At 38.2% G+C, this 24,831-nt stretch overlaps 1 protein-coding gene across 6 annotated transcripts in view; it reads right to left on the reverse strand.

The window, feature by feature from the left end:
* Nucleotides 1–24,831, reverse strand: part of FOCAD (focadhesin) — a 311,561-nt gene that overhangs the window by 236,601 nt on the left and 50,129 nt on the right. For all 6 annotated transcript variants that reach the window (XR_014016190.1, XM_081238309.1, XM_081238312.1 and 3 more), the window contains 2 exons: nt 20,101–20,205; nt 891–992 (listed from right to left, as the gene is read on the reverse strand). Coding sequence is in view for 5 of the 6 variants with exons in the window: in XM_081238309.1 (XP_081094435.1) it covers nt 891–992; nt 20,101–20,205 (207 nt within the window). In the remaining variant the exon portion in view is untranslated. The remainder of the gene's footprint in view (nt 1–890; nt 993–20,100; nt 20,206–24,831) is intronic.

Here is a 24,831-nt window from a genome sequence, read left to right on the forward strand (position 1 = left end):
GAATCTGCCTGCCAATGCAGGGGACAGGGGTTCGAGCCCTGGTCTGGGAATATCCCACATGCCGCGGAGCAACTAGCCCCGTGAGCCACAAATACTGAGCCTGTGCGTCTGGAGCCTGTGCTCTGCAACGAGAGGCCGCGATAGTGAGAGGCCCGTGCACCGCGATGAGGAGTGGCCCCCACTTGCCGCAACTAGAGAAAGCCCTCGCACAGAAACGAAGAGCCAACACAGCCATAAATAAATAAATAAATAAATAAATAAAAAAGAAAGGGAGTGATGCAGTAAGATCTGCTCTCTTGATGCATCTCTGATGGATGCTTAGAGAATGGCCTTGAACAGGACGAGATCGGAGGCAAGGATGCCAGTTAGGAATAGGTGGCAGTAGTCACAGTAAGAGATGACCACCTGAGCCAGTGCCATAGTAATAAGGATGTGAGAAAGCTTTGAGGACCATCAGAAGGCAGAAGGCCTTGGTGAAGCTAAACTAACTGCACATATGGCAGCTGTCTGGTCCCAGTTGGCAGGACTGCTTAATCCCAACTGGCACTGGTTTCTAATGGAGAGATTAACTCACTAATCAATTTCCAGAGGGAAGAACCTGTCTTCCATATGTGCCATGTAGTAGTTTACCAAATATTTCCAATCAACTCTCCCAACTAACCAATGCTTAGCTTATTTAATAATAGCTTTTCTCATAGTCAATATTTCAACAATCAGTAAATCTGGTAGGATTTTTTTCTCTTACTCTTAAAAAGAAAATAGAAAACTATATCCTGCTCTAAGACATTTCTTTACTTCAGGAGAAAACATTACAGTCAAAGCAGCTTAAAGAAAAACTCTAAAATTAGCATATACTATACGTCTTCCTCATTTATTTTATTTTACATTACCTTTCAGGGCATTGCTGGAAAAAAGTTGTCAGCTGTTGCAAAAGTACTGGCCAGCAATCAGGTCTGTGTTCAAGCACAGTGATCAAAGGCTGAGGATGGTTTCTGAAAAACAGAAAGTCACATTGGAAGCTGTCATTTCAGGACTACACCTTCTTAATATCCAAATATATCTACAAAAAAACCACTACCATCTAGATTCAGAATTGTCATAAAAATATCATTTGCTGCATTTGTTGCAGAGTTGGCTCATTAGAACTATTTTTTTCCTATATCTAATTCTTTTCCAGAAAAGAGAATAAACCCGGGTCTTAGAGACCCAAATTTGACAGCAGACTCTGCCATTTAATAGCTCTGTGACTTTGACCAAGCTTCTCAATCCAGTAGCTCTTTCATATCCATCCCCTTGACTCCTGCATTCTTGGAAATCACTGGCCACCTCCTCCTCTTGCTGATCTCTTTCCAAACCTGGAAGGTTCCATTTCCTCTAACACTGCCCCAACCTATAAGCACTATCTCTCCATCTCTGTTCCCACTTACCCCCATTTTTCTCAGTATATGGTTCTGTGTTTCCCCAGTATACTTAAGGTGAGAAAAAAGAAAACATTTCTCCCATATCAAATAACAAACTGCAAATTATAAATTCTTGAAATTTCTGTTGAACAAGGACAAATCTTTTATCTGGGCTACATCGATTAAGATACCTAAAAGACTATATAAAATAAAAGATCTGAAATGTGAAGGATCCTCATATAATGGGGTTTTAAAAAAAAGGAAAAAAGCACAAACAAATTATTTTAAATAGTTCAAAAAGTCTACTAGAAATTGTAAATTCATTAGCTTTTTAAACTATGAAGTACTAAACAAAGTTTTGATGTGGCTTTTTTTATTGTTAGTTTCAGGTGTACAGCAAACTGATTCAGTTATACATATATACATATGTATATATCTATATTCTTGATTTTTTTCCATTATAGGTTATTACAAGATATTGAATATAGTTTCCTGTGCTATACAGTAAATCCTTGTTATTTACCTATTTTATATAGTAGTGTTCATCTATTAATCCCATACTCCCAATTTATCTCTCCCCTCTCTCTACCCCTTTGATAACCATGTTTGTTTTCTACGTCTGTGAGTCTGTTTCTGTTTTGTAAATAAGTTCATTTGTACTATTTTTTATTTTTTTTAAGATTTTTTTTGTTGTGTTGTGTTTTTTTTTTGCGGTACGCGGGCCTCTCACTGTTGTGGCCTCTCCCGTTGCGGAGCACAGGCTCCAGACACGCAGGCTCTGCGGCCATGGCTCATGGGCCCAGCTGCTCCGCGGCATGTGGGATCTTCCCGGACCGGGGCACGAACCCGTGTCCCCTGCATCGGCAGGTGGACTCTCAACCACTGCGCCACCAGGGAAGCCCTAAGATGTTTTTGATGTGGACCATTTTTAAAGTCTTTATTGAATTTGTTACAGTTTTGCTTCTGTTTTATGTTTTGGTTTTTTGGCTGTGAGGCATGTGGGATCTTTGCTCCCCAACCAGGGATCAGACCCACACCTCTTGCTTTGGAAGGCAAAGTCTTAACCACTGGACCGATGGGAAGTCCCTGTACTGTTTTTTCAGATTCCACATATAAGGGATGTCATAGAATATTTGTCTTTCTCTGTCTGACTTACTTCACTTATATGATCATCTCTAGGTCCATCCATGTTGCTGCAAATGGCATTATTTCATTCTTCTTTTATTTTTTTAACTTTTAATTTTATTTTGTAGTTGATTAACAATGTTGTGTTAGTTCAGGTGTACAGCAAAGTGATTCAGTTATACATATACGTGTATCTATTCTTTTTCAAAGTTTTTTAAAAATTAAAAATGCTATTTGAAAAAAATTCAAAGCATATAGATGCATCTATCTTTTTTACATAAAAAGAATCATATGCATAATACTTTTCTTTAATCTTAATTTTTACCCCAATAATATAGCACTAGCAATGTTTAAAAAAAGAAAAAGATCAGTCACACCCAAATGATTTTTTAAAACAGCTTTCTTGGTGGTTCTCAAAATGGGATCGCCTTACCAGCAATATCAGCATCACCTGGGAACTTGTTAGAAATGAAAATAAATTCTCAGGCCTCAGCCAGACCTAATAAATAGCTCTCCAGACAATTCTGATGCACTGCTATAAAGCAGTGGTGCTCAACTCTGGTTGCATGTTTGATTCATCTGTGGAGCTCTTTTTAAAATACCAATGCCCAGGCTTCAATTATACTGGGGTTGCTAGGAGTGGAGCCCATGCATTAGTAATTTTTAAAAACTCTTCCAGCAATTCCAATGTGTTGCCAGGTTGAAAACCGGTACAAGTGAAAAACCACAGAAGAGGGAGGTTAGGAGTTGGGAAGTTTTCTGATTTTTCTCTCTCTTAAACAGAAAAGTATGGCAGATCCATCACACTGAAACCCTCATGTTAAACACCTCTCTGACACTACTACACGGTTTCTGGGTATTATAACACCATCTCTCTATTTTCTCCTCAACCTCACCTAATCTATTAGACACTAACTTCACATGCTGGCAGCCTCCTGTTTGTTAAAGCACAGGCTATTTCTGACTGATCAGATTACTGCCATTGCTAAGGGATCACTCCAAGCAACTTTTTATGCCAAAACTCAAAGATCCTATCAAAATCACATTTCCAAATTCCAAACTCTTTGGCAGTTAAACCTATCTAGAATTTGCTTCTGCTCTAGTTGCTACAGATATGAAGACACAAATGTTACAAATCCTTAAAGCCTCTCAGGTATGTCACATCAGCCAAACTTCTTAGATTATGAATTCAGTAGGTCATGTTCAAGTAAACATGAATAAAAAGGAAAGAACAGCAACTGTAATTATTTTAGCTATGGGTTTTCCTTCTGACAAGCACCATATTGAAATGAGGAGCATCAGATATGACCATCTATTAATCCTCCAGCTAATAGTGGCATTCATGACTATTTAAGAAGAAAATCCAACAAGTTGCCACATAGTTTTTGTGTGATCATAAAGAACTTCAGTGCTTTGCAATACTCTTCCCTTATAAGTCACCCCCTAACTCTTCCCACCCCTCAATTCCCACCCCCAAAAACTGTCAAGAATCTATCTCCTGTTTAAAAACTGTTAAGAGGGCTTCCCTGGTGGTGCAGTGGTTGAGAGTCCGCCTGCCGATACAGGGGACATGGGTTCGTGCCCCGGTCCAGGAGGATCCCACGTGCCGCGGAGCGGCTGGGCCCGTGAGCCATGGTCGCTGAGCCTGTGTGTCCGGAGCCTGTGCTCCGCAACGGGAAAGGCCACAACAGTGAGAGGCCCGTGTACCGCAAAAAATAAAAATAAAAAAAATAAAATAAATAAAAACTGTTAAGAATCTATCTCCTTTTAAAAACAGTTTTGTCCTGGGCTTCCCTCGTGGTGCAGTGGTTGAGAGTCCGCCTGCCGATGCAGGGGACACGGGTTCGTGCCCCGGTCCGGGAGGATCCCGCATGCCGCGGAGCGGCTGGGCCCGTGAGCCATGGCCGCTGAGCCTGCGCGTCCGGAGCCTGTGCTCTGCAACGGGAGAGGCCACAACAGTGAGAGACCCGTGTACCACAAAAAAAAACCCCAAAAAAACAGTCTTGTCCAGATTAAATCAGATCAACAGAGGTAAGAGATAGTAATTTTAAAGTAGGATTAGGAATGATGCATATATAGCAAACAACTCTGTTATAATTTAGCTTCTACCTCACTGGAATTGTGGGACCCACTCTGCTTTGTTGCATGAAGTTGAAGGCCCACTTTGCTAGCACTGGGGTTCAGCAAATTCTTCTTAGTATCTCAGACTTAAAACTCTAAAGATGAGATTAAGAAGAATATAAAATAGGGATTTATCCAGATTAATTACTGACTTAGACATTTGGATAATTAACTTTTCCAGAGAATTGATAATGTCAGGTCCAAGTGGAAATACTGTAGGAATAATATACAATATTGATTCCAAGAAGTTAAAAACCTCAAGGGAGAAAGGAAGTCCAAATTAAAAACGTTGAATATTACTACTGATTAACATTGATTACCAATATTATACTATTTCAACTGAGTACAACTAACTTAAAATCAATTATAACTGCCAAAATTTTGTTTTAATACTTTGAGCAAAGAATGAATTTGAAGCAAAGAGCTAAATTCTCCCTTGTGAATCATCAAATTGGTATGTGAATGTACATATAAAATAATATGTAAAGCCTTATGCTTTATAGAATGGAGAGTTTTTAATTCAATATACTTTATCGTGCAACTGCCATACATGAGGGGTTCTCAATCTTGGCACTATTGACATTTGGAATCAGATAATTCTTTGTTGTTGGCATTGTTCAATGCACTATAGGATGTTTAATAGCATTCCTGACCTCTAGCCACTAGATGCTAATAGCATTCAACCTAGGCACATGACGATCGAAAATGTCTCCAGACATTACCAAGTGTTCCCTGGGGCCACAGTTGTCCCTGGTTAAGAACCACTGCACTAGGTAAAATGGCAAGGACTATGAGGCACAAAACTCACTAAAACATGGTACTGGCCCTGAGTTATTCGAAAAGACTATTATCCCACCTTCATCCTTCTTTATACTGAACCAAAAGCAATCGATTATGCTCAAAATTTGAAGATTCTTATGGAAATATAACCATCAAATATTAACATTAGATGCACAAGAGTAACAGTAGAGTAGAAACTAGAAGACTTAAAATGGAAAACAAATGTAAAATTATTCCTTTGCAAAACATAGAAGCATGTTCCAAAATAAACAAACAGCATTAAATATTATGCATGCTAATTTGGTATGATAGAAAATAGAGTTATTTTCCATTTAAAATATTATAATTAGAGCATTTAAAATGTCATAAGGAAAGCAATTATACTCCAATAAAGATGTTTAAAAAAAAAGTCATAAGGCTAAGTATAGTTCACTCCTGAAATATTCAAGGATTGATTCTTAAATTAATGGATTATTCAAGATTTTTCTTTTCTTTCTTCTCACTCACTGCTTGTTACCCACTTCTTTCAAGTACCTCACTTCTTTCAAGTACCTCCAACTGAGAAAGGTCAAGGTAAATGGAAGAATCCACAATTTAAAGTAAACTTTGCTCTTCATTAGAAGTTCTGTTGATCAAAAAAAGAAATAACGTGGTACAAAAGAACACCAAAACAAAACCTGGGTTATGCCTTAAAATGTCAATTATACCCAAACTTGGTATTCAAGGCATAAAGAGTAAGTTGCCTAAAACACTTTATTCAAAGTGATAGATGGGTTGAACATACAATCAACCTGATCACTTGTAAAGCAAACAGTGACAGACAATAGGCTCTACAATTATGAAAAACAAACACAAATGTGGGACACTGAAATCATTATTATTATTTATATAAGCAGGGCCTACATAGCGTCATCCAAATCATTTACTGTTATGCTGCCACAACCATGTCTCAGAAGAAAAACTAGAAGTGGAGAGGTGACGTAAAATAGTGGAGGGAAAACATTGAATTAAAAGAGTCAAGAGTTCCAAATTCACATTCTGTCTCTGCAACAAACTGTGTAATCTCAAGCAAGAGAATTAACCTCTCTTGGGCAAAGTTTCTTCATCTGTAAAATGAGGAAATCAGACTAAGTACCTTCCAGTGCTAAAGTTATAGAACCCAGGTCACCCATTAAAGCCCTAATCTTCATACTGCTCGGGACCAGAGGTGGAACCAAATCCTGTAAAGGCAGAAACCAATAAAGATGGCTCTCAACTATTAATAATTCTATGCCAAGCTTAAACGGCTTTAAAGCCAACATCTAATAAAATCTAAGGCCTCAAAACAGAGGTCTCCTATTTTTATCTCAAAGAAATAAAGCATCTTATATTTTTTACTTCAGAGAGAAATGCAGTGCTATATCCAGAATAAGCCCACAGAAAATTTTAAATCAAGATTTCCTAACTCTTGAGACATCCAGTAGATTCTGTTTTCTTCTTAAAAGAGAATAACATTGTTTCTAAAATTTAAATCAATACAAACCAGGCAATCAGGTCACCCTTCATTGGCCTCTAGTGCCTCTAATTTCTCCTTCACTGTGTGGTTATTATTGTTGTTGCTGTTGTTGTTGTTTTTCTGCCATAGATGAGCCAATTTGTTGTATGTTCTTTGGCACTTTCCCATTTCATGATTTGTAAATGTTTTAACTGCCATTTTAAGTAAAGCATTTAATACAGTAACTAGCACACAGAATATTCCATAAATGGGGTACTATTATGATTATCATGCAGGTAAATTTTTATCTTAAACTAGAGCATAAGCAGCTTGAAAGCTGGGTGTCTATCTTCTTACTCTTATGTTTCCCTTTCAGTGCCAAACGCACATCTAAAATAAATGTTAACAAACACACACTTTCCCCAAAGCACCTTTTTAAACTCTTTGAATGGATCATGAAAAACCAACATCGCAACCCCTCTAAGTACATTGTTTCAAAGTCCACATTGTTCGGAGAAAAAAAGCACAGAGGAAGCATGCAGAGTTGGTACCTAATACTTCAGGGCTCCCTGCCCTTTAATAACATTGTCAACAACACAGAGCAGTACATGGATCTTAGCAGAATGGAGCAGGGGAGGGAGTAAATGATAAATTCGTGGTTCCACTAGACTAGCGCAGAGACAACGATAAAATAAGGTATGTAACTAGATTCACCTTTCCAAGTATAAATACATCAATCTTAATAGAAAAGAGGGAGCAAAAAAAAAAATTAGTCTTGTAGTAGGCAAAAAGCAAAAGTTACTTGTAACCTTTAGGTCACCTCAACCTTTCTGCTACATCTCTGAATGTAGGAAAGCTATGATTTGATTTACATCTTAAATTCAGCGATAGACACAGATTGCCTTTTCTGTGTGAGGAAACAATGCCTGCAGTTACCATGCATTTTCATGTATGCAGCTGTGACCCTGGCACTTTCAGAAGCATAGCATAGCACTTACTACATCAAATACGCATTTTAAAAGCATTTCTCTATCTGCTCTGAATTTTGATTTGAAAGAGCTGGTTAGAAGCCAAAGTGGGATTAAAAAAAAAAAAAAGCTCTGCAGATTTTAAGATAAAAAATGCATAATAGGGACTTCCCTGGTGGCTCAGTGGTTAAGAATCCACCTGCCAATGCAGGGGACAAGGGTTCGATCCCTGGTCCAGGAAGATCCCACATTCCTCGGAGCAACTAAGCCCATGCACCACAACTACTGAGCCTGCGCTCTAGAGCCCATGAACCACAACTACTGGGCCCGTGCACCGCAGCTGCTGAAGCCTGCGCCCCTAGAGCCTGTGCTCCGCAACAGGAGAGGCCACCGCAGTGAGAGGCCCACTCACTGCAGCGAGGAGTGGCCCTCACTCGCCACAATTGGAGAAAGCCTGTGCGCAGCAACGAAGACCCAACTCAGCCAAAAAAAAAAAAAAAAAAAAAGCATAATAAAAATTGTTAAGACTCCACAATGAATATTACTATAAAAAATAAAAATTAAACAATAATTGTGAATCATTATCTATCCTATAGCGTCTTAAGACAATGCATTTCATCCTTTCCAGAAAAAGAAGACTTGGAGCAAAAATTATTTCAATTCTGACATTTTTGACTAATTTTCTTTTTTCTTTAGGTCTATAACACAGATAGGGAAAAGATAAGGTCTCTTTGAAAAGAGACTTCATATCACAATGGTTCTGTCCTCACAATGAACCTTTCCCAGGATCCCTATTTTGAGAGGCAGGGTTTTAATGCAAAGGTGTCTGCCAATGTCAGAAGTCTGGAACTATTTTAGGTACAAGGTGATGGCTGGGGGGAAACACACAGATATGGAGGGGTCCAAAACGTCTATTACTAAGTTACATCCTTGATTGGGGGGGCAGGAAACTAGAGATAAGATAAATAGGCTAAGGCAAAAATTACAACATTTTATGCTCTTCAAGACATTTATCAGCAAATTACCATATCAATTTTCAAATTAAGCATGCACACTTAGAAGAACTTATAAAATATTTTCTAGTGGCAATTGCTAACTGGAAGATTGTATAATATGTATAGATTATTATTTAGGTCTGATTTTAAATCCCAAGTGTAAACTCCAGGTGATTGGAACCATAAACTGTGAACAAAGACTTCCCTGGGTGGGAAAGAGGAGAGAAAAGAGGAAGTGAAAACAGAAGCAAAACATGCAATGCCACAGAATCAAACTGCAAAAAGACAGATGGGGGACTTCCCTGGCAGTCCAGTGGTTAAGACTCTACGCTTCTGCTTCTGGGGACTCAGGTTCAAATCCTGGTTGGGGAACTAAGGTCCCACATGCCAAAAAATAAAAAAGACAGATGGCCCTTGGAACGTATTATTGGCTATGCTTCCCCGATTACTGCCTTAGCTTCTTTCTTATCCTCAACTTTACTGAGCTTTCTCAGGGACAGATCTGACACTGATACCCCCTTCTTTCCCACCTTCTTTTTCCTAATTTCTGTAAAAAATTTCATTTAACCATTAAAGCAAGAATTCACAAGCCCTCTGAAATTATATGCAAAATTTTGAGTACATGTACATGTGTACATTTTCTAGGGGAAGGTACAAAACTTTTATGAGATTCTCAAAGAAGGTCCTGACCTCCCCTCCAAAAAAGGGTAAGTGCTAGTAAATTAAAGCTAAGTATACCTAGGGTAATTACTGCAATTCAGCCTTGTTAAACTCCTGCTTCCAAAAAAAACTATAAAGTATGCTTCTATTTCCCAAAAAAAGTTATATATGATGTGCCTAGAAATGGTGGCTCCCCAACTACTGAAGTTCTTGTAACTTCAGCAAAATAAAACATATTAATGCATTCTAATGGTTCCAAACCCTATGGCAGCTTGACTGTAAAGTACAGACAACTTAATAATGGTGTCATGCTTCCTTTATGCTAAATAAAACCAAACATCTACATCTCAGGAGATCCCTTTAGATAATATATTCAACTGTTGAAATAATCAGCTTCCCAAAAAGCAAAATGCTTATTTTGACAACAGAAACATATGACAATAGCTGATGGTCAAAAAATCAAAAAAACACTTGATTTTTTTTCAAGTGTTACAGGATTCTAAGCAACCTCATTAAGAAACAATAAATGCAATAAGGAAATTTGCATATAAATGAAAAACAATAACAACTACTCTTAATTATAGAAAAGGAGGTTTATTTTCAGGAACTTAGGAAAAGTAGCTTACCTCCAGAAATAAATGTAAAAGGGAATAACACTGAAAATTCATTGGACTTGGTAAGTATACAAAAATATTACAGAATAAATAAAATGTGATATATCCATGCAGTAAAATATTATTCAGCCATAAAAGGAATGAAGTACTAAATCATGCTACAATGTTGATGAACCTTAAAAACATTATGCTATGTGGAAGAAGCCAGACATAAAAGGCCACATGTTGTATGATTTTATTTACATGAAATGTCCAGAAGAGGCAAATCCACAGATAGAAAAGCAAGCAGTGTTTTATATCTATAATAGGAGGTATTAGAGAAAGACTGCTAGTAAGTATGGGGCTTCTTTTGGGGGTGATAAAAATGTTCTGGAATTAGATAGTGGTATAGTTGAACAACTTTGTGAGTATAATAAAAACCACTGACTTGTACACTTTAAAAGGGTAATTTTATGGTATACAAATTATATCTCAATCAAAAAGGTATTAAAAATATTCCCAACTTAACTCAGCCATACACTATTTTAAAGTTAATTAACCTCTTTCAATTTTAGAAAAATTCATATGTATCATGTGAAGTATACTGCCAATATAAATAATCATAATAACTTGGATTTCCCTTACAAAGAAAATAAGTTCAAATCAGAATCTCATTTATTACCTCAATATCCATGGTTGATATCTTAATTGTGCCCATTTTAAAGATGCAGATGTAGGAGGAAAGAAAGTTAACTGTCTTTGTCTAATGTCACTATGAAATAATATAACGTTGTTCAGTGTTTTAACCATTTGTCCAGTGATTTCCAAACCTATTTCCACATCAGAATCTCGAGACTTTTAAAAAATACATGGATTCTACGTACCCACACTGGCTCCCACCCAAGCTTTCTAAATCAGAATCTATAGAGGTGGGGCTTCAGAATCTATAGATTAAGTGAATTCCCAGGGATTCCTACTATGTCCACATCTAAAGCATATCTATATCTCCACTGCCACTAGTAAATCTGAAGGGAGTGGTAGAGTTGGGAAATCACCATTTTGAAAGTATCACAGTGAAAATTAATGGGGGGGGGCAGCTGTGAGTTTAACAAGGAACAGGATATTTGCATGGTCTCGTAGCATCTTCCCCAAAGACTGCTTATTAGTTACAAGAAGAAGATGATAACGATACAGTAGAGAAACCAGACATCACCTTGATGGAGTAATCAAAATTAAAATCACCAGTGAGGGGCAAGATGGACATCAGCGTCTCCAGATATGATATCCTGAGAAAGACATAGCATCACTTTTATAGTATTCAAAAATGTCAATGTTATAAAAGATAAAGGATGAGAAATTTTCCAAATAGTGTCAAATTTTAAAAGACTAAAAAGATATGACAATTAAATGTAATATATGATCCTAAACTAGAGCCCATACACTAAAAATAAAAAGGAAAAAGGTATGAAAGGGCATTATTAAAACAAATGGCAAAACTGGAATACGGACCATAGATAAAAGTATTATACCAATGTTAAATTTTCTTGATTTGATACTGCACTCTGGTTATATATGAGAATATCCTTGTTCTTAGAAAGCATACCCTACTGAATATATGTAATCTACTCTCAAATATTTTTTTAATTATATAGAGAGACGGATAGGATAATGCAAATGTGGCAAAGGGTAAAAAAATTGATGAATCTGGGTAAATGGCATATGGAAATTTTTTGTACTATTCTTGCACCTTTTCTGGAACTTTAAAATTCTTTCAAAATAAGTTTAAAAATAAAACCTTCAATGACTTCCCACTACTCTTTTTTTAAAATAAATTTATTTATTTATTTATTTTTGGCTGTGTGGGGTCTTCGTTGCTGCGCACAGGTTTTCCCTAGTTACATCAAGCAGCGGCTACTCTTCGTTGCGGTGCACAGGCTTCTCATTGCAGTGGCTTCTCTTGTTGCAGAGCATGGGCTATAGGCACGCAGGCTTCAGTAGTTGTGGCGCACAGGCTCAGTAGCTGTGGCACACGGGCTTAGTGGCTCCAAGGCATGTGGAATCTTCCCAGACCAGGGATCGAACCTGTGTCCCCTGCATTGGCAGGCAGGTTCTAAACCACTGCGCCACCAGGGAAGTCCCCCCACTACTCTTTAAAGATAGCCCAAAGTCTTTGCCATGGTCTTGCATCTTCTAAGCCATGCCCACCTCCCCTGGGCCTCTGTCTTGGCCTCTCCCTCCCTTGAACACTAAGCTCCAGGCACCCAGCCTCCTGTTAGTTCTCCTGGGGCACCAGGCTCTCTCACACAGCAGCATCTAGGCACATGCTTTTCCCTAGATCTAGAAATGCTCTTCCTGCACTCTTCACATGGGTGACTCCATCTCACACACCAAAATGGGTATAAGAGAAAGTGCAAAAAGGGCTTAATGCTAAGAAGAAGCTAGTTGTCAAAATTAAAACTGGAGCTACATTTTGATATCCACAACTACAAACTGGTCGTAGTGCACTTTGTGTCAGTATTTACCTTGGGACTTTCTCTTGTTTCTGTTTGATGGCCCTAAGGAATGAATGTATTTGCCTTAAGAGATAAGTGGGAAAAAAAACAAAAACGGTATGAATCACAAAGTACCTCAGCCTTTTGGACATACATCTTTAAGTTCTTAAAACTTCAGCCTTTTGGACACACACCTTTAAGTTCTTAAAACTAACTCTCCATCTAAATAAACTCATAACACTGCTCAAACAGATGCACAAATACACGAAGAGTACATAACTTTCATCTACTCAGGGTATCACCATCCATCACTTTTGGCCTTATCACCCATTTCAGAGCACACCATCTGCCAAAAACATTTAATATTCCCTTATTTCAGAAAGTACAGCTTGATGTTGATCAGACCAACCCTTTCCACAAATAAGATTCTCAACATTTGATATTTGTACATGTCAGCCACTGTCTGGCACATCAGAATGATGCACAAATTCTGGAACAAGCAGTTACTGCTCATGAATTCACAGCTATTTCCTCACTTCAGCTGAGGGAAGAGAGATCTTAAAAAGATTGCCATAATATGAATACGCAGAGGAAAAATTAAAAGCAAAAGTACATGATAAAAGTTTAAGGGAAAAAATGGCATATTAGAGAGAAAATGAGCCTCTAATAATTTATGAATCATAAAAATTTAGTTTCGTCATTCTTGCTTGCAACCAAAATACCAGGCAAATGTTGGTTCTCTGCTGCACTTCCCATATGGTCAATGTTAGAGAATGTTGAAATAACTTAAACATAGTGTGTTATTAAAAAGTGGAGTTCAAACTAACCAAAAGAAAATTCAGACCAAACAAAAAGGTCAGGGAAAAAATAAGCCTGAAGTAAAGGATATCTTACTGGTCGCTTTTTTTTTTTTTTAAACTGATTAGTATAAAAATTGTTCACAGGGTGGGAATGTAAATTGATACAGCCACTATGGAGAACAGTATGGAGGTTCCTTAAGAGACGAAAAATAGAACTACCATACGACCCAGCAATCCCACTACTGGGCATATACCCTGAGAAAACCATAATTCAAAAAGAGTCATATACCACAATGTTCATTGCAGCTCTATCTACAATAGCCAGGACATGGAAGCAACCTAAGTGTCCATCGACAGATGAATGGATAAAGATGTGGCACGTATATACAATGGAATATTACTCAGCCATAAAAAGAAACAAAATTGAGTTATTTGTAGTCAGGTGAATGGACCTAGAGACTGTCATACAGAGTGAAGTAAGTCGGAAAGAAAAACAAATACCGTATGCTAACACATATATATGGAATCTAAAAAAAAAATGGTTCTGAAGAACCTAGGGGCAGGACAGGAATAAAGACGCAGACATAGAGAATGGACTTGAGGGCATGGGGAGGGGTAATGGTAAGCTGGGACAAAGTGAGAGAGAGGCATGGACATATATACACTACCAAATGTAAAATAGATAGCTAGTGAGAAGGAGCCTCATAGCACAGGGAGATCAGCTCGGTGCTTTGTGACCACCTAGAGGGGTGGGATAGAGAGGGTGGGAGGGAGATGCAAAAGGGAGGGGATATGGGGATATATGTATATGTATAGCTGATTCACTTTGTTATAAAGCAGAAACTAACACACCATTGTAAAGCAATTATACTCCAATAAAAATGTTTAAAAAAAATTGTTCACAGGTAAAAAAGGGCTTTTAAAGTTTTTGAAAACAGTTAAATGCCTAAACCAGAGGTCACAAACTATTGCTCTTGGATTGCATCCTGTGAGCAAACGTGTTCCGTCTGCCTACCCTGTATTTTCAAAACTTGGAATTGCTTTCCAACATTTATTAGTGAGGATATTTCATATAAAATGTTATTAATATTGAAAGATCTGAAGGTCTGGCAACAATGAAGCCCCACTGCCTCACTGCAACAATTGGCCAGTAGTTCTCAGTTGAACCAGCACGCTGGAAACCATCTAGGAAGCTTTGAAAAATTACCAATGCTTGAGGCTGACCCCTACTCATTCTAGGGAGAGCCCAGGCAACTAATATATTTAAAAGTTCCTCAGAAGGCTCTAACAGTGCAACCAGAATTGAGACTCCTGGGCCTAGAGTTTTAGACTTGACATATGCTCTTCGTTTAATCACAGCAGTCAAATGTGCCTCACTGTTCTTCCAGTTTACCCCCATCCTAAAAGGCACTGGGAATTGAAACTCCATTTAAATATCCCCATTTAATCTTGTTTAAGCCACTGAACTATAGAAGGGTCCAGTGATGCAAAATGAACTTTATTGGCTACACACACTCTAATCTGATGTATCTCAAAGTACGGTGGGTAGGTCACTTCTGTATCCAAATCTCTTGTTAAAGTGCATGTTACAGACACATATATGAAAAACTCTGAGCAAGAGCTCCTTATGCACTGTAACACTAAAAACCATCCTTGGTTTGTAGAACAGTGCTGATGGCTCTCTTCCCCTCCTGTTCCTACCAGCGTCTACTGTCTGACCATGCAGAACACTAACTTGTTGGGTCATGGAATTACTCATTGAACAGACAGCAGTGAGGTTTAAATCTCACTTGCATCCACACTTGGCTTGCTCTCATTGGATTGCTTTCCCATTAGAATTGCTGTTTGGTTCTGCCCTCGGACTCTCTAATGTCCATGGTAGATGCAGTAAGATGAACTTGGTGCCTCAGTGCCTAAGTTAGGAGCAAACAAACCTTTTGCCTTCCTAATAGGGAACAGAGGCCAGGAGACATGATTAACCACTCAAGATCCCTCCCAGTCTACCCCAAGGGGCTCCCTGCAGCTAAGTATTACTAAGTTCACATATGGTACCACTAAGTTCCCAGGGGCTCAAGCAATATTTCTCAAGCATGATCCACAAATGACCTATATCCATCACCCAGCAGCTGTATTCCTGAGTCTCAGTGCAAAACCTACTGAATGAATGAGACTCTCTGGCAAGTGGGCTTGAGAAGCTGTACTCCTAACAAGCTCCCCTGGTGGTTCTTAGGCACAGGAAGTTTGAGAGCCACTGAGCTCTGGGTTCAACAAAGAGAAGACCCGCTCTAAAGCTCCTTCAGGAAAGTCACAGGAACCAAGGGAAGCCACTGGCTAACATTCTGGGTCCTCACATATCCCTCCCTCTTCACTCCCCAACTGGAACACCTTAAGCAATTCAGGGCAGACCCATTTAAAATGACAACATAAATATCCAGAAAAGGAATAGCTGGATCATGTGGCAGTTCTATTCTTAATTTTTTGAGGAATCTCCAAACTGTTTTCCATAGTGGCTGCACCAATTTACCTTCCCACCAACAATATATAAAGGTTCCCTTTTCTCCATATCCTCTCCAACACTTATTTCTTGCCTTTTTGATAATAGCCATTCAAACGGGCATGATGTGATATCTCACTGTGGTTTTGATTTGCATTTCCTGTGCCTGTTGGCTATCTGTAGGTCTCCTTTGGAAAAATGTCTACCCAGATCCTCTGCCCATTTTTTAATCAGGTTATTTCATTTTTTGCTGTTGAGTTGTACAAGTTCTTTACATATTTTAGATATTAACCCCTTATTGGATATATGATTTGCAAGTGTCTTCTTCTGGGTATTTATCAGAAGAATATGAAAACACTAATTCAAAAAGATATACACACCTCAATATTCATCACAGCATTATTTACAACAGCCAAGATATGGAAACAACCTAAGTTACCCATTGATGGATGTATGGATAAAGAAGGTGTGGTATATATGTACAATTAAATACTACTTAGCCATAAAAAAAGATGAAATCTTGCCATTTGCAACCCCTGGATGGACATTGAGGGTAGTATGCTCAAGTGAAATGAGTCCAACGGAGAAAGACAAATACCATACGATTTCACTCACATGTGGAATATTAAAAATAAATAAACAAACAAAATAAACCACACAAAAGCAAACAAATAGGTACCGAGAACAGATTAGTGATTACCAGAGGGGAAAGGAAGTAGGGGGAGGGAGAAACAGATAAATGGGATCAACTATACGGTGACAGATGGAAACTAAACTTTTTGTGGTGAGCATGCTGTAGTGTATATAGGTCAAAATATAATGTTGTACACATGAAATAGTAATATAAGCCAATGTTACCTCAATTTTTAAAAAAATTTTAATAAAAAATAAGATGACCACATATTCTGTTTTACTATAATTCAAATTAATCAGCTATTAGGACAAAAAGAAGTGAGAAACACTTAAAATCCAACTATATAGTAGCAGAGTCCTTAATACCATAAAAACACAGATGAGTTTCATGCCCAGAAAGCTTATAATTATTTGTCATACTACTTCCATTTTAAATCAATCCTACGGCATAACCAGGGAACACCTTTCAGTGGAGTTCTAAGCTTCTCATATCCTTTTTATGCTTTCATACAGAGCTCATCAGCCTTCCTCTCCAAGGCTGGATGATATTGCTAACCAACATGTGGCAAAGAAGATTCTAAAACAGCATGACAATTTTATGCTTGACTCAGGCAATCATAGCTCTCTTGAGGGAAATCTGCTCTCCAGGCTCACCTCTCCTTTGTTTCTGCCCACAATCCCCCCTGGAGGAACTTAAGACTCTTATACACTCGATTACACTCTACTGATTTATAGTGCCAAACAGCCATTCACATAAGGGCCCTCCATAAACATTACTGGATTATGCCAACTCAGGTGATTGATTCTGGTCCTCTTAATGTGTCACCACTCTACAGACAAACCTTATATATCCAGTCTGATTTCAGCTCCTCAAACTAGGCTCCCTATCCACACCTTGCATCTATTTGTCTTCTGAAAACAAGACTGCAGTTAAAAGAACCAACTACTGGAGAAAACTAATTATAAATAGGAACACAGGTGAAACATTACAGGTAACTGAAAGTTTAGCACTTGCACACAGTGAGGACAATCAGTATGAAAATGACACTAACTCTGATTCTTCTGTGTGACAGAAAATTTCCTTCTATCATCATCAAAACTAGTGCTTCTTAAACTTAAATGTGCCTGTGAACTACCTGGAAAATCTTACTAAAATGTGGGCTCTAATTCAGATAATCTGAGATGGAGTCCGAGATTCTGCATTCCTAACAAGCTCCCAGGAACTGCTAATGCTGCTCATAGCTCTGCTACTTAGAGTATGGTGGGAAAACAGCAGCATCAGCGTCAGTGTCATTGTCAGCGTCAGCATCACCTGGGAGCTTGTTAGACAAGAATCCTGAGTCCACCTTAGACCTAAGGAAAGAGAATCTGCCATTCAACAAAGTCTCAGGTGATCAGAATGCATAGTAGACAGCCGCTAACACACCATCTTATACTCACTGTCAATCAGAATTGCCTGGGACCTTTTTGAAACTACAAAAGCTTAGGCCTCATGGCAGAGAACCTGATTCAGTTGGTCTAGGGTATTTCATTGTTCCTATTTTTGTTTGTTTTTAGGCATACGCAGGTGGTTCTGAGCAGCCAGTGTTGAGAACCATTGAATTTAAAATACCCAACTGGGTGGAGGAAAATATAGAGCTACTGCTAATCAGTGAGGAATTTGAGGGAACGATGAAAATGTCCTAAAATTGGTTATTGCAGTGGTTACATGACTCTGTGAATATACTAAAAACCATTGAATTGTACTTTAAATGAGTCAACTGTATGGTATATGAATTATTCTCAATAAAACTGTTATATAAAAATGTAAAACTTCAATAGCTTTCCTATTTTAAAATAGGTAAATAACTCCAACTGAACAACAATGAAGTGGAATTATTTCCCATCCTGGAACTCTGGCCCAAGAGGTTGAACTTCTTTCAAAAAAAGAGAACACAGATGCTTATACGACTCATCTAGAAACATTAAGTCCTGCTTATCTACTCCTTAGGTTCATTTCTGGTTAAGGTAATGCATATTTTAAAAAGAAAAGCCAATTTATCAATTTTGAAAACTTTCTCCTGCACACCCAAAGTTTCCATAGTATTTTCAAATAAATAATTTTCCTTTTGCTTCCCCAATTTAAAATAAACCAAGTTAACTAATAAGTTAACAATGAATTAACTAATCCATTGTACTACATTCTTCCATCTTTTCTGTGGTTTTGAAAACATTCAAGAAACATGTGAAGAGGGACTTCCCTGGTGGTCCAGGGGTTAAGACTCCACGCTCCCAATGCAGGGGGCCCGGGTTCGATCCTGGTCAGGGAACTAGATCCCGTGTGCCACAACTAAGACCCAGCACAGCCAAATAAATAAATAAATATTTTTTAATTAAGAAAAAATATATAAAATGCAAATCTGACCTTGTTTTTAAAAAGTGACTTAAAAAACTCTCGATAATGTGCTCATAAAAATAAAAATGATAAATAGCACTAAAATATCAGGAAAATTATACTCCAATAAAGACATTAAAAAAAAATCAGGAAAGATCACTGTAATATATGAGACACTGTTTACTTATTATCAAAAGGAAAGTACTATAAATATACGTAAGTAATAGGTACCACGTATTATTATACTTTGGAGAGGCACGCACAGCTTCTGATAGCTGTGGTGTCAGATGCTCAAAACTGCAGGTCTTGTATGCTCAAGCCAATGACAGTTCACAGGTATGATTTACTTTCCCTGTTGGATCGCCATAGCCTATGTAAGTCATTTTCCCCCAGAACCAGTGCCCTTATTTATGGTCTCATGGTCTCATTCTTTTGAAACAGGCATATTCTAGATGCATCACTGAACAGAGTTTTCAGGACAATATACACTGGTTACATGGCATCTTCTGGGATCCCTTGCTCACTAAGGAGCCCCTCTCTTAAGAAATGACTTTCTAGGACCTTCAAGGCAATGGTTAAGGTCACCTTCAAAAGTAAGCATGACGCCTTCCCTTATCCAAACTCTCCCATAGAATCCAATATATTTCAACATAACTGTTGCTGTGTATATTTTCTTTTAAAATAATTCTACCATGTTACATTCTGTAGATGACAAAAAAAAAAGGCAAATCAATGCTCCTAAGTACTGACCTTGCGTTGGGTAATAACCCTTGGATAGTCCTCCTATTACTTTTTATAGTGAGGAAGTTTACCCTCCTGCCTAAACTAAGCCTTTCTGCTCTTAGTACAATGAAATGAGTACAATGAACTTAGTACAATGAAAACTGAGTTTTCATAGTATTGGGAAGATGGTTCTATATCCCAAAGCAAAACAAATGACCTGAATTTTGGATAAAAGATTCCAATTCCAAGGAAACAACCCTGAAAGCCACGTTGGTGATACTCAGCATATAGTAGTCAACTCTATCTCAATCCTGACTCTTTGAAATACTAACTTCCGAGAGGGCAAGACTCACAGTCATTGCTGAGTTAAATATACTAATTCTTAATGGATTCGCATGTCTCAATTCATAACTTATTTAACAATTCACCAAAAAAAAAAAGTTTCAAAAGAAAGGAGAAAAGGCATACCTAATATTATATATATCCTGAATATTCTTCTCTCCACCATGTCCTTCCTTAACAGCTTGCATTTGTAATAATTTCATAATGGCTTTTATCAAGCCGTGTGTATTCCTGTAAAAAAATATAACAACATGTCAAATGTTATAAAGTGAATATTCTAATCAGGTACTTAATCCTACCGCTTTTAAATAGTTGAACACTTGCCACCCACACTGAACAGGAGCCATCCACACACACCCAGCTTATTACACAGCACAGCCAAGAATAGGCCTACAAGCTCCCATTCAACACATTGAAAGGAGGAGAAGTGGAGCCAAAGAATCAAACCACTAACCTATCAATCACCTCCATACATGCACTTGGGGGAAAATCAATCAGGAAAAAGGAAACACTAACCCACATAACTGCAGGCAGTGACCACATCAGTTACCCACAGTGAATAATCAAGTCCTTCATTTATAAATATTAGCAGACCATGAATAATAACCATACATATGAAATGGAACAGCCACTCAAAAAAGTGGGCCAGGGGACCAATTAGAGAAAATAACCCCCATTAAAACAAAGTTAATGGAAGTGGGGAACAGAAATTTAAGTTTTCTCCTTATCCTCTGTAAGAGGCAGCAGGATAATAAATCAAAAAGAAGGCCTGCCCTTTTTTATTTTTTTGCCTGTTATTAATTATTTTAAATTGTGAAACAGGATTTTATTCCAGCATTACTGAGGTAAAACTGACAAATACAATTGTAATATAATGTGTACAACATGATTTACATGTACATTGTAAAATGGCTGCCATAATCAAGTTAATTAACACATCACTTCACATAGTTACTTTTTTTTTTTTTGGTAAAAACGCTAAATACTCTCTTAGCAAATTTCAAGTACACAATACAGTATTGTTGACTACAGTTACCACATTGTACATTAGATCCTCAGAACTTATTCATTTTATAACTGGAAGTTTGTATCTTTTGACCAACCTCTCCCCATTTCTCCCACCCAGCCCCTGGCAACAATATCTGTTCAACTTCTTTTTTTAGATTCCACATATAAGTGGTACCATCCAGTATTTATCTTTCTCTGTCTGGGTTATTTCACTTAGCACGATACCCTTCAGGTTCATCCACGTTGTCACAAATTACCCTGCCCTTTTAAAATAAGATGCTCCTTGGGAACAAAAAAGAAATCTTAGAAATAAAGATTACCTGTTAAATTTTTTTAAAGTAATATTTTTAAAATCATGGTTGTTCATATTTACGGATCATCTATTGTAAGCTAAGTACTCTCCTAAGACCTTAACATGTACTGTGTCCTTGCTATCTAGAAATCACTTTTAACAATCATCGACAGGAAGACACTGGAACTCACCAAAAAAGATACCCCACATGCAAAGACAAAGGAGAAGCCACAATGAGATGGTAGGAGGGGCGCAATCACAATGAAATAAAATCCCATAACTGCTTAGTGGGTGACTCACAAACCTGACAACACTTATAGCACAGAAGTCCACCCACTGGAGTGACTGAACCCCATGTTAGGCTTCCCAACCTGGGGGTCTGGCAACGGGAGGAGGAATTCCTAGAGAATCAGACTTTGAAGGCTAGCGGGATTTGATTGCAGGACTTCAACAGGACTGGGGGAAAAAGAGACTACACTCTTGGAGGGCACACACAAATTAGTGTGTGCATCAGGACCCAGGGGAAGGAGCAGTGACCCCAGGGGAGACTGAACCAGACCCACCTGCTAGTGTTGGAGGGTGTCCTGCAGAGGCAGGGGTTGGCTGTGTCTCACCATGAGGACAAGGACATGGGCAGCAGAAGTTCTGGGAACTACTCCTTGGCTTAAGCCCTCCCAGAGTCTGCCATTAGCCCCACCAAAGAGCCCAGGTAGGCTCCAGTGTTGGGTCGCCTCAGGCCAAACAACCAACAGGGAGGGAACCCAGCCCCACCCATCAGCAGACAAGTGGATTAAAGTTTTACTGAGCTCTGCCCACCAGACCAACACCCAGCTCTACCCACTACCAGTCTCTCCAACCAGGAAACTTGCACAAGACTCTTAGATAGCCTCATCCACCAGAGGGCAGACAGGAAAAGCAAGAAGAACTACAACCCTGCAGCCTGTGGGGAAAAAAACCACATTCACAGAAAGATAGACAAGATGAAAAGGCAGAGGGCTATGTACCAGATGAAGGAACAAGATAAAACCCCAGAAAAAAAAAACTAAATGAAGTGGAGATAGGCAACCTTCCAGAAAAAGAATTCAGAATAATGATAGTGAAGATGATCCTGGACCTCAGAAAAAGAATGGAGGCAAAGGTCGAGAAGATGCAAGAAATGTTTAACTAAGACCTAGAAGAATTAAAGAACAACCAAACAGAGATGAACAATACAATAACTGCAAAGAAAAATACACTAGAAGGAATCAGTAGCAGAATAACTGAGGCAGAAGAATGAATAGGTGACCTGGAAGACAGAAAGGTGGAATTCACTGCCATGGAACAGAATAAAGAAAAAAAATGAAAAGAAATGAAGACAGTCTAAGAGACCTCTGGGACAACATTAAACGCAACAACATTTGCATTTTAGGGGTCCCAGAAGGAGAAGAGAGAGAGAAAGGACCCGAGAAAATATTTGAAGAGATTATAGTTGAAAATTTCCCTAACATGGAAAAGGAAATAGCCACCCAAGTGCAGGAAGCGCAAAGAGTCCCATACAAGATAAACCCAAGGAGAAACATGACGAGACACACAGTAATCAAATTGGCAAAACTTAAAGACAAAAAAAAATTATTGAAAGCAGAAAGGGAAAAACGACAAATAACATACAAGGGAACTCCCATAAGGTTAACAGCTGATTTCTCAGCAGAAACTCTACAGGCCAGAAGGGAGTGGCATGACATATTCAAAGTGATGAAAGGGAGGAACCTACAACCAAGATTACTCTACCCAGCAAAGATCTCATTCAGATTTTACTGAGAAATCAAAAGCTTTACAGAAAGCAAAAGCTAAGAGAATTCAGCACTACCAAACCAGCTCTACAACAAATGCTAAAGGAACTTCTCTAAGTAGGAAACACAAGACAAGAAAAGGACCTACAAAAACAAACCCAAAACAATTAAGAAAATGGTAATAGGAACATACATATCGATAATTACCTTAAACGTGAATGGATTAAATGCTCCAACCAAAAGACACAGGCTTGCTGAACAGATACAAAAACAGGACCCATATATATGCTGTCTACAACAGAGCCACTTCAGACCTAGGGACACATGCAGACTGAAAGTGAGGGGATGGAAAAAGATATTCCATGCAAATGGAAATCAAAAGAAAGCTGGAGTAGCAATACTCATATCAGATAAAATAGACTTTAAAATAAAGAATGTTACAAGAGACAAGGAAGGACACTACATAATGATCAGGGATCAATCCAAGAAGAAGATATAACAATTATAAATATATATGCACCCAACATAGGAGCACCTCAATACATAAGGCAACTGCTAACAGCTATAAAAGAGGAAATCAGAAGTAACACAATAATAGTGGGGGATTTTAACACCTCACTTACACCAATGGACAGATCATCCACACAGAAAATTAATAAGGAAACACAAGCTTTAAATGACACAAAAGACCAGATAGATTTAATTGATATTTATAGGACATTCCATCCAAAAACAGCAGATTACAGTTTCTTCTCAAGTGCACACGGAACATTCTCCAAGACAGATCACATCTTGGGTCACAAATCAAGCCTCAGTAAATTTAAGAAAATTGAAATCATATCAAGCATCTTTTCTGACCACAACACTATGAGATTAGAAATCAATTACAGGGGGGCTTCCCTGCTGGCACAGTGGTTGAGAGTCCGCCTGCCGATGCAGGAGACACGGGTTCATGCCCCGGTCCGGGAAGATCCCACATGCCACAGAGCGGCTAGGCCTGTGAGCCATGGCTGCTGAGCCTGCATTTCTGGAGCCTGTGCTCCGCAATGGGAGAGGCCACAACAGTGAGAGGCCCGCATACCGCAAAAAAAAAAAAAAAAAAAAAAAGAAATCAATTACAGGGAAAAAAACGTAAAAAAACACAAACACATGGAGGCTAAACAATACATTACTAAACAACCAAGAGATCACTGAAGAAATCAAAGAGGAAATCAAAAACTACATAGAGACAGATGACAATGAAAACACGACAATCCAAAACCTATGGGATGCAGCAAAAGCAGTTCTACGAAGGAAGTTTATAGCAATACAATCCTACCTCAAGAAACAAAAAACATCTCAAATAAACAACCTACCTTACACCTAAAGGAACTAGAGAAAGAAGAACAAACAAAACCCAAAGTTAGTAGAAGGAAAGAAATCATAAAGATCAGAGCGGAAATAAATGAAATAGAAACAAAGAAGACAATAGCAAAAATCATTCAAACTAAAAGCTGGTTCTTTGAGAAGATAAACAAAATCGATAAATCATTAGCCAGATTCATCAAGAAAAAGAGGGTGAGGACTCAAATCAATAAAATTACAAATGAAAAAGGAGAAGTTACAACAGACACCGCAGAGATACAAAACATCCTAAGAGACGACTACAAGCAACTCTATGCCAATAAAATGGACAATCTGAAGAAATGGACAAATTCTTAGAAAGGTATAACCTTCCAAGACTGAATCAGGAAGAAATAGAAAATATGAACAGACCAATCACAAGGAATGAAATTGAAACTGTGATTA

This window comes from Mesoplodon bidens (assembly GCF_964165515.1).
Source record: "Mesoplodon bidens genome assembly, chromosome: 6".
Classification (NCBI taxonomy): Eukaryota; Metazoa; Chordata; class Mammalia; order Artiodactyla; family Ziphiidae; genus Mesoplodon; species Mesoplodon bidens.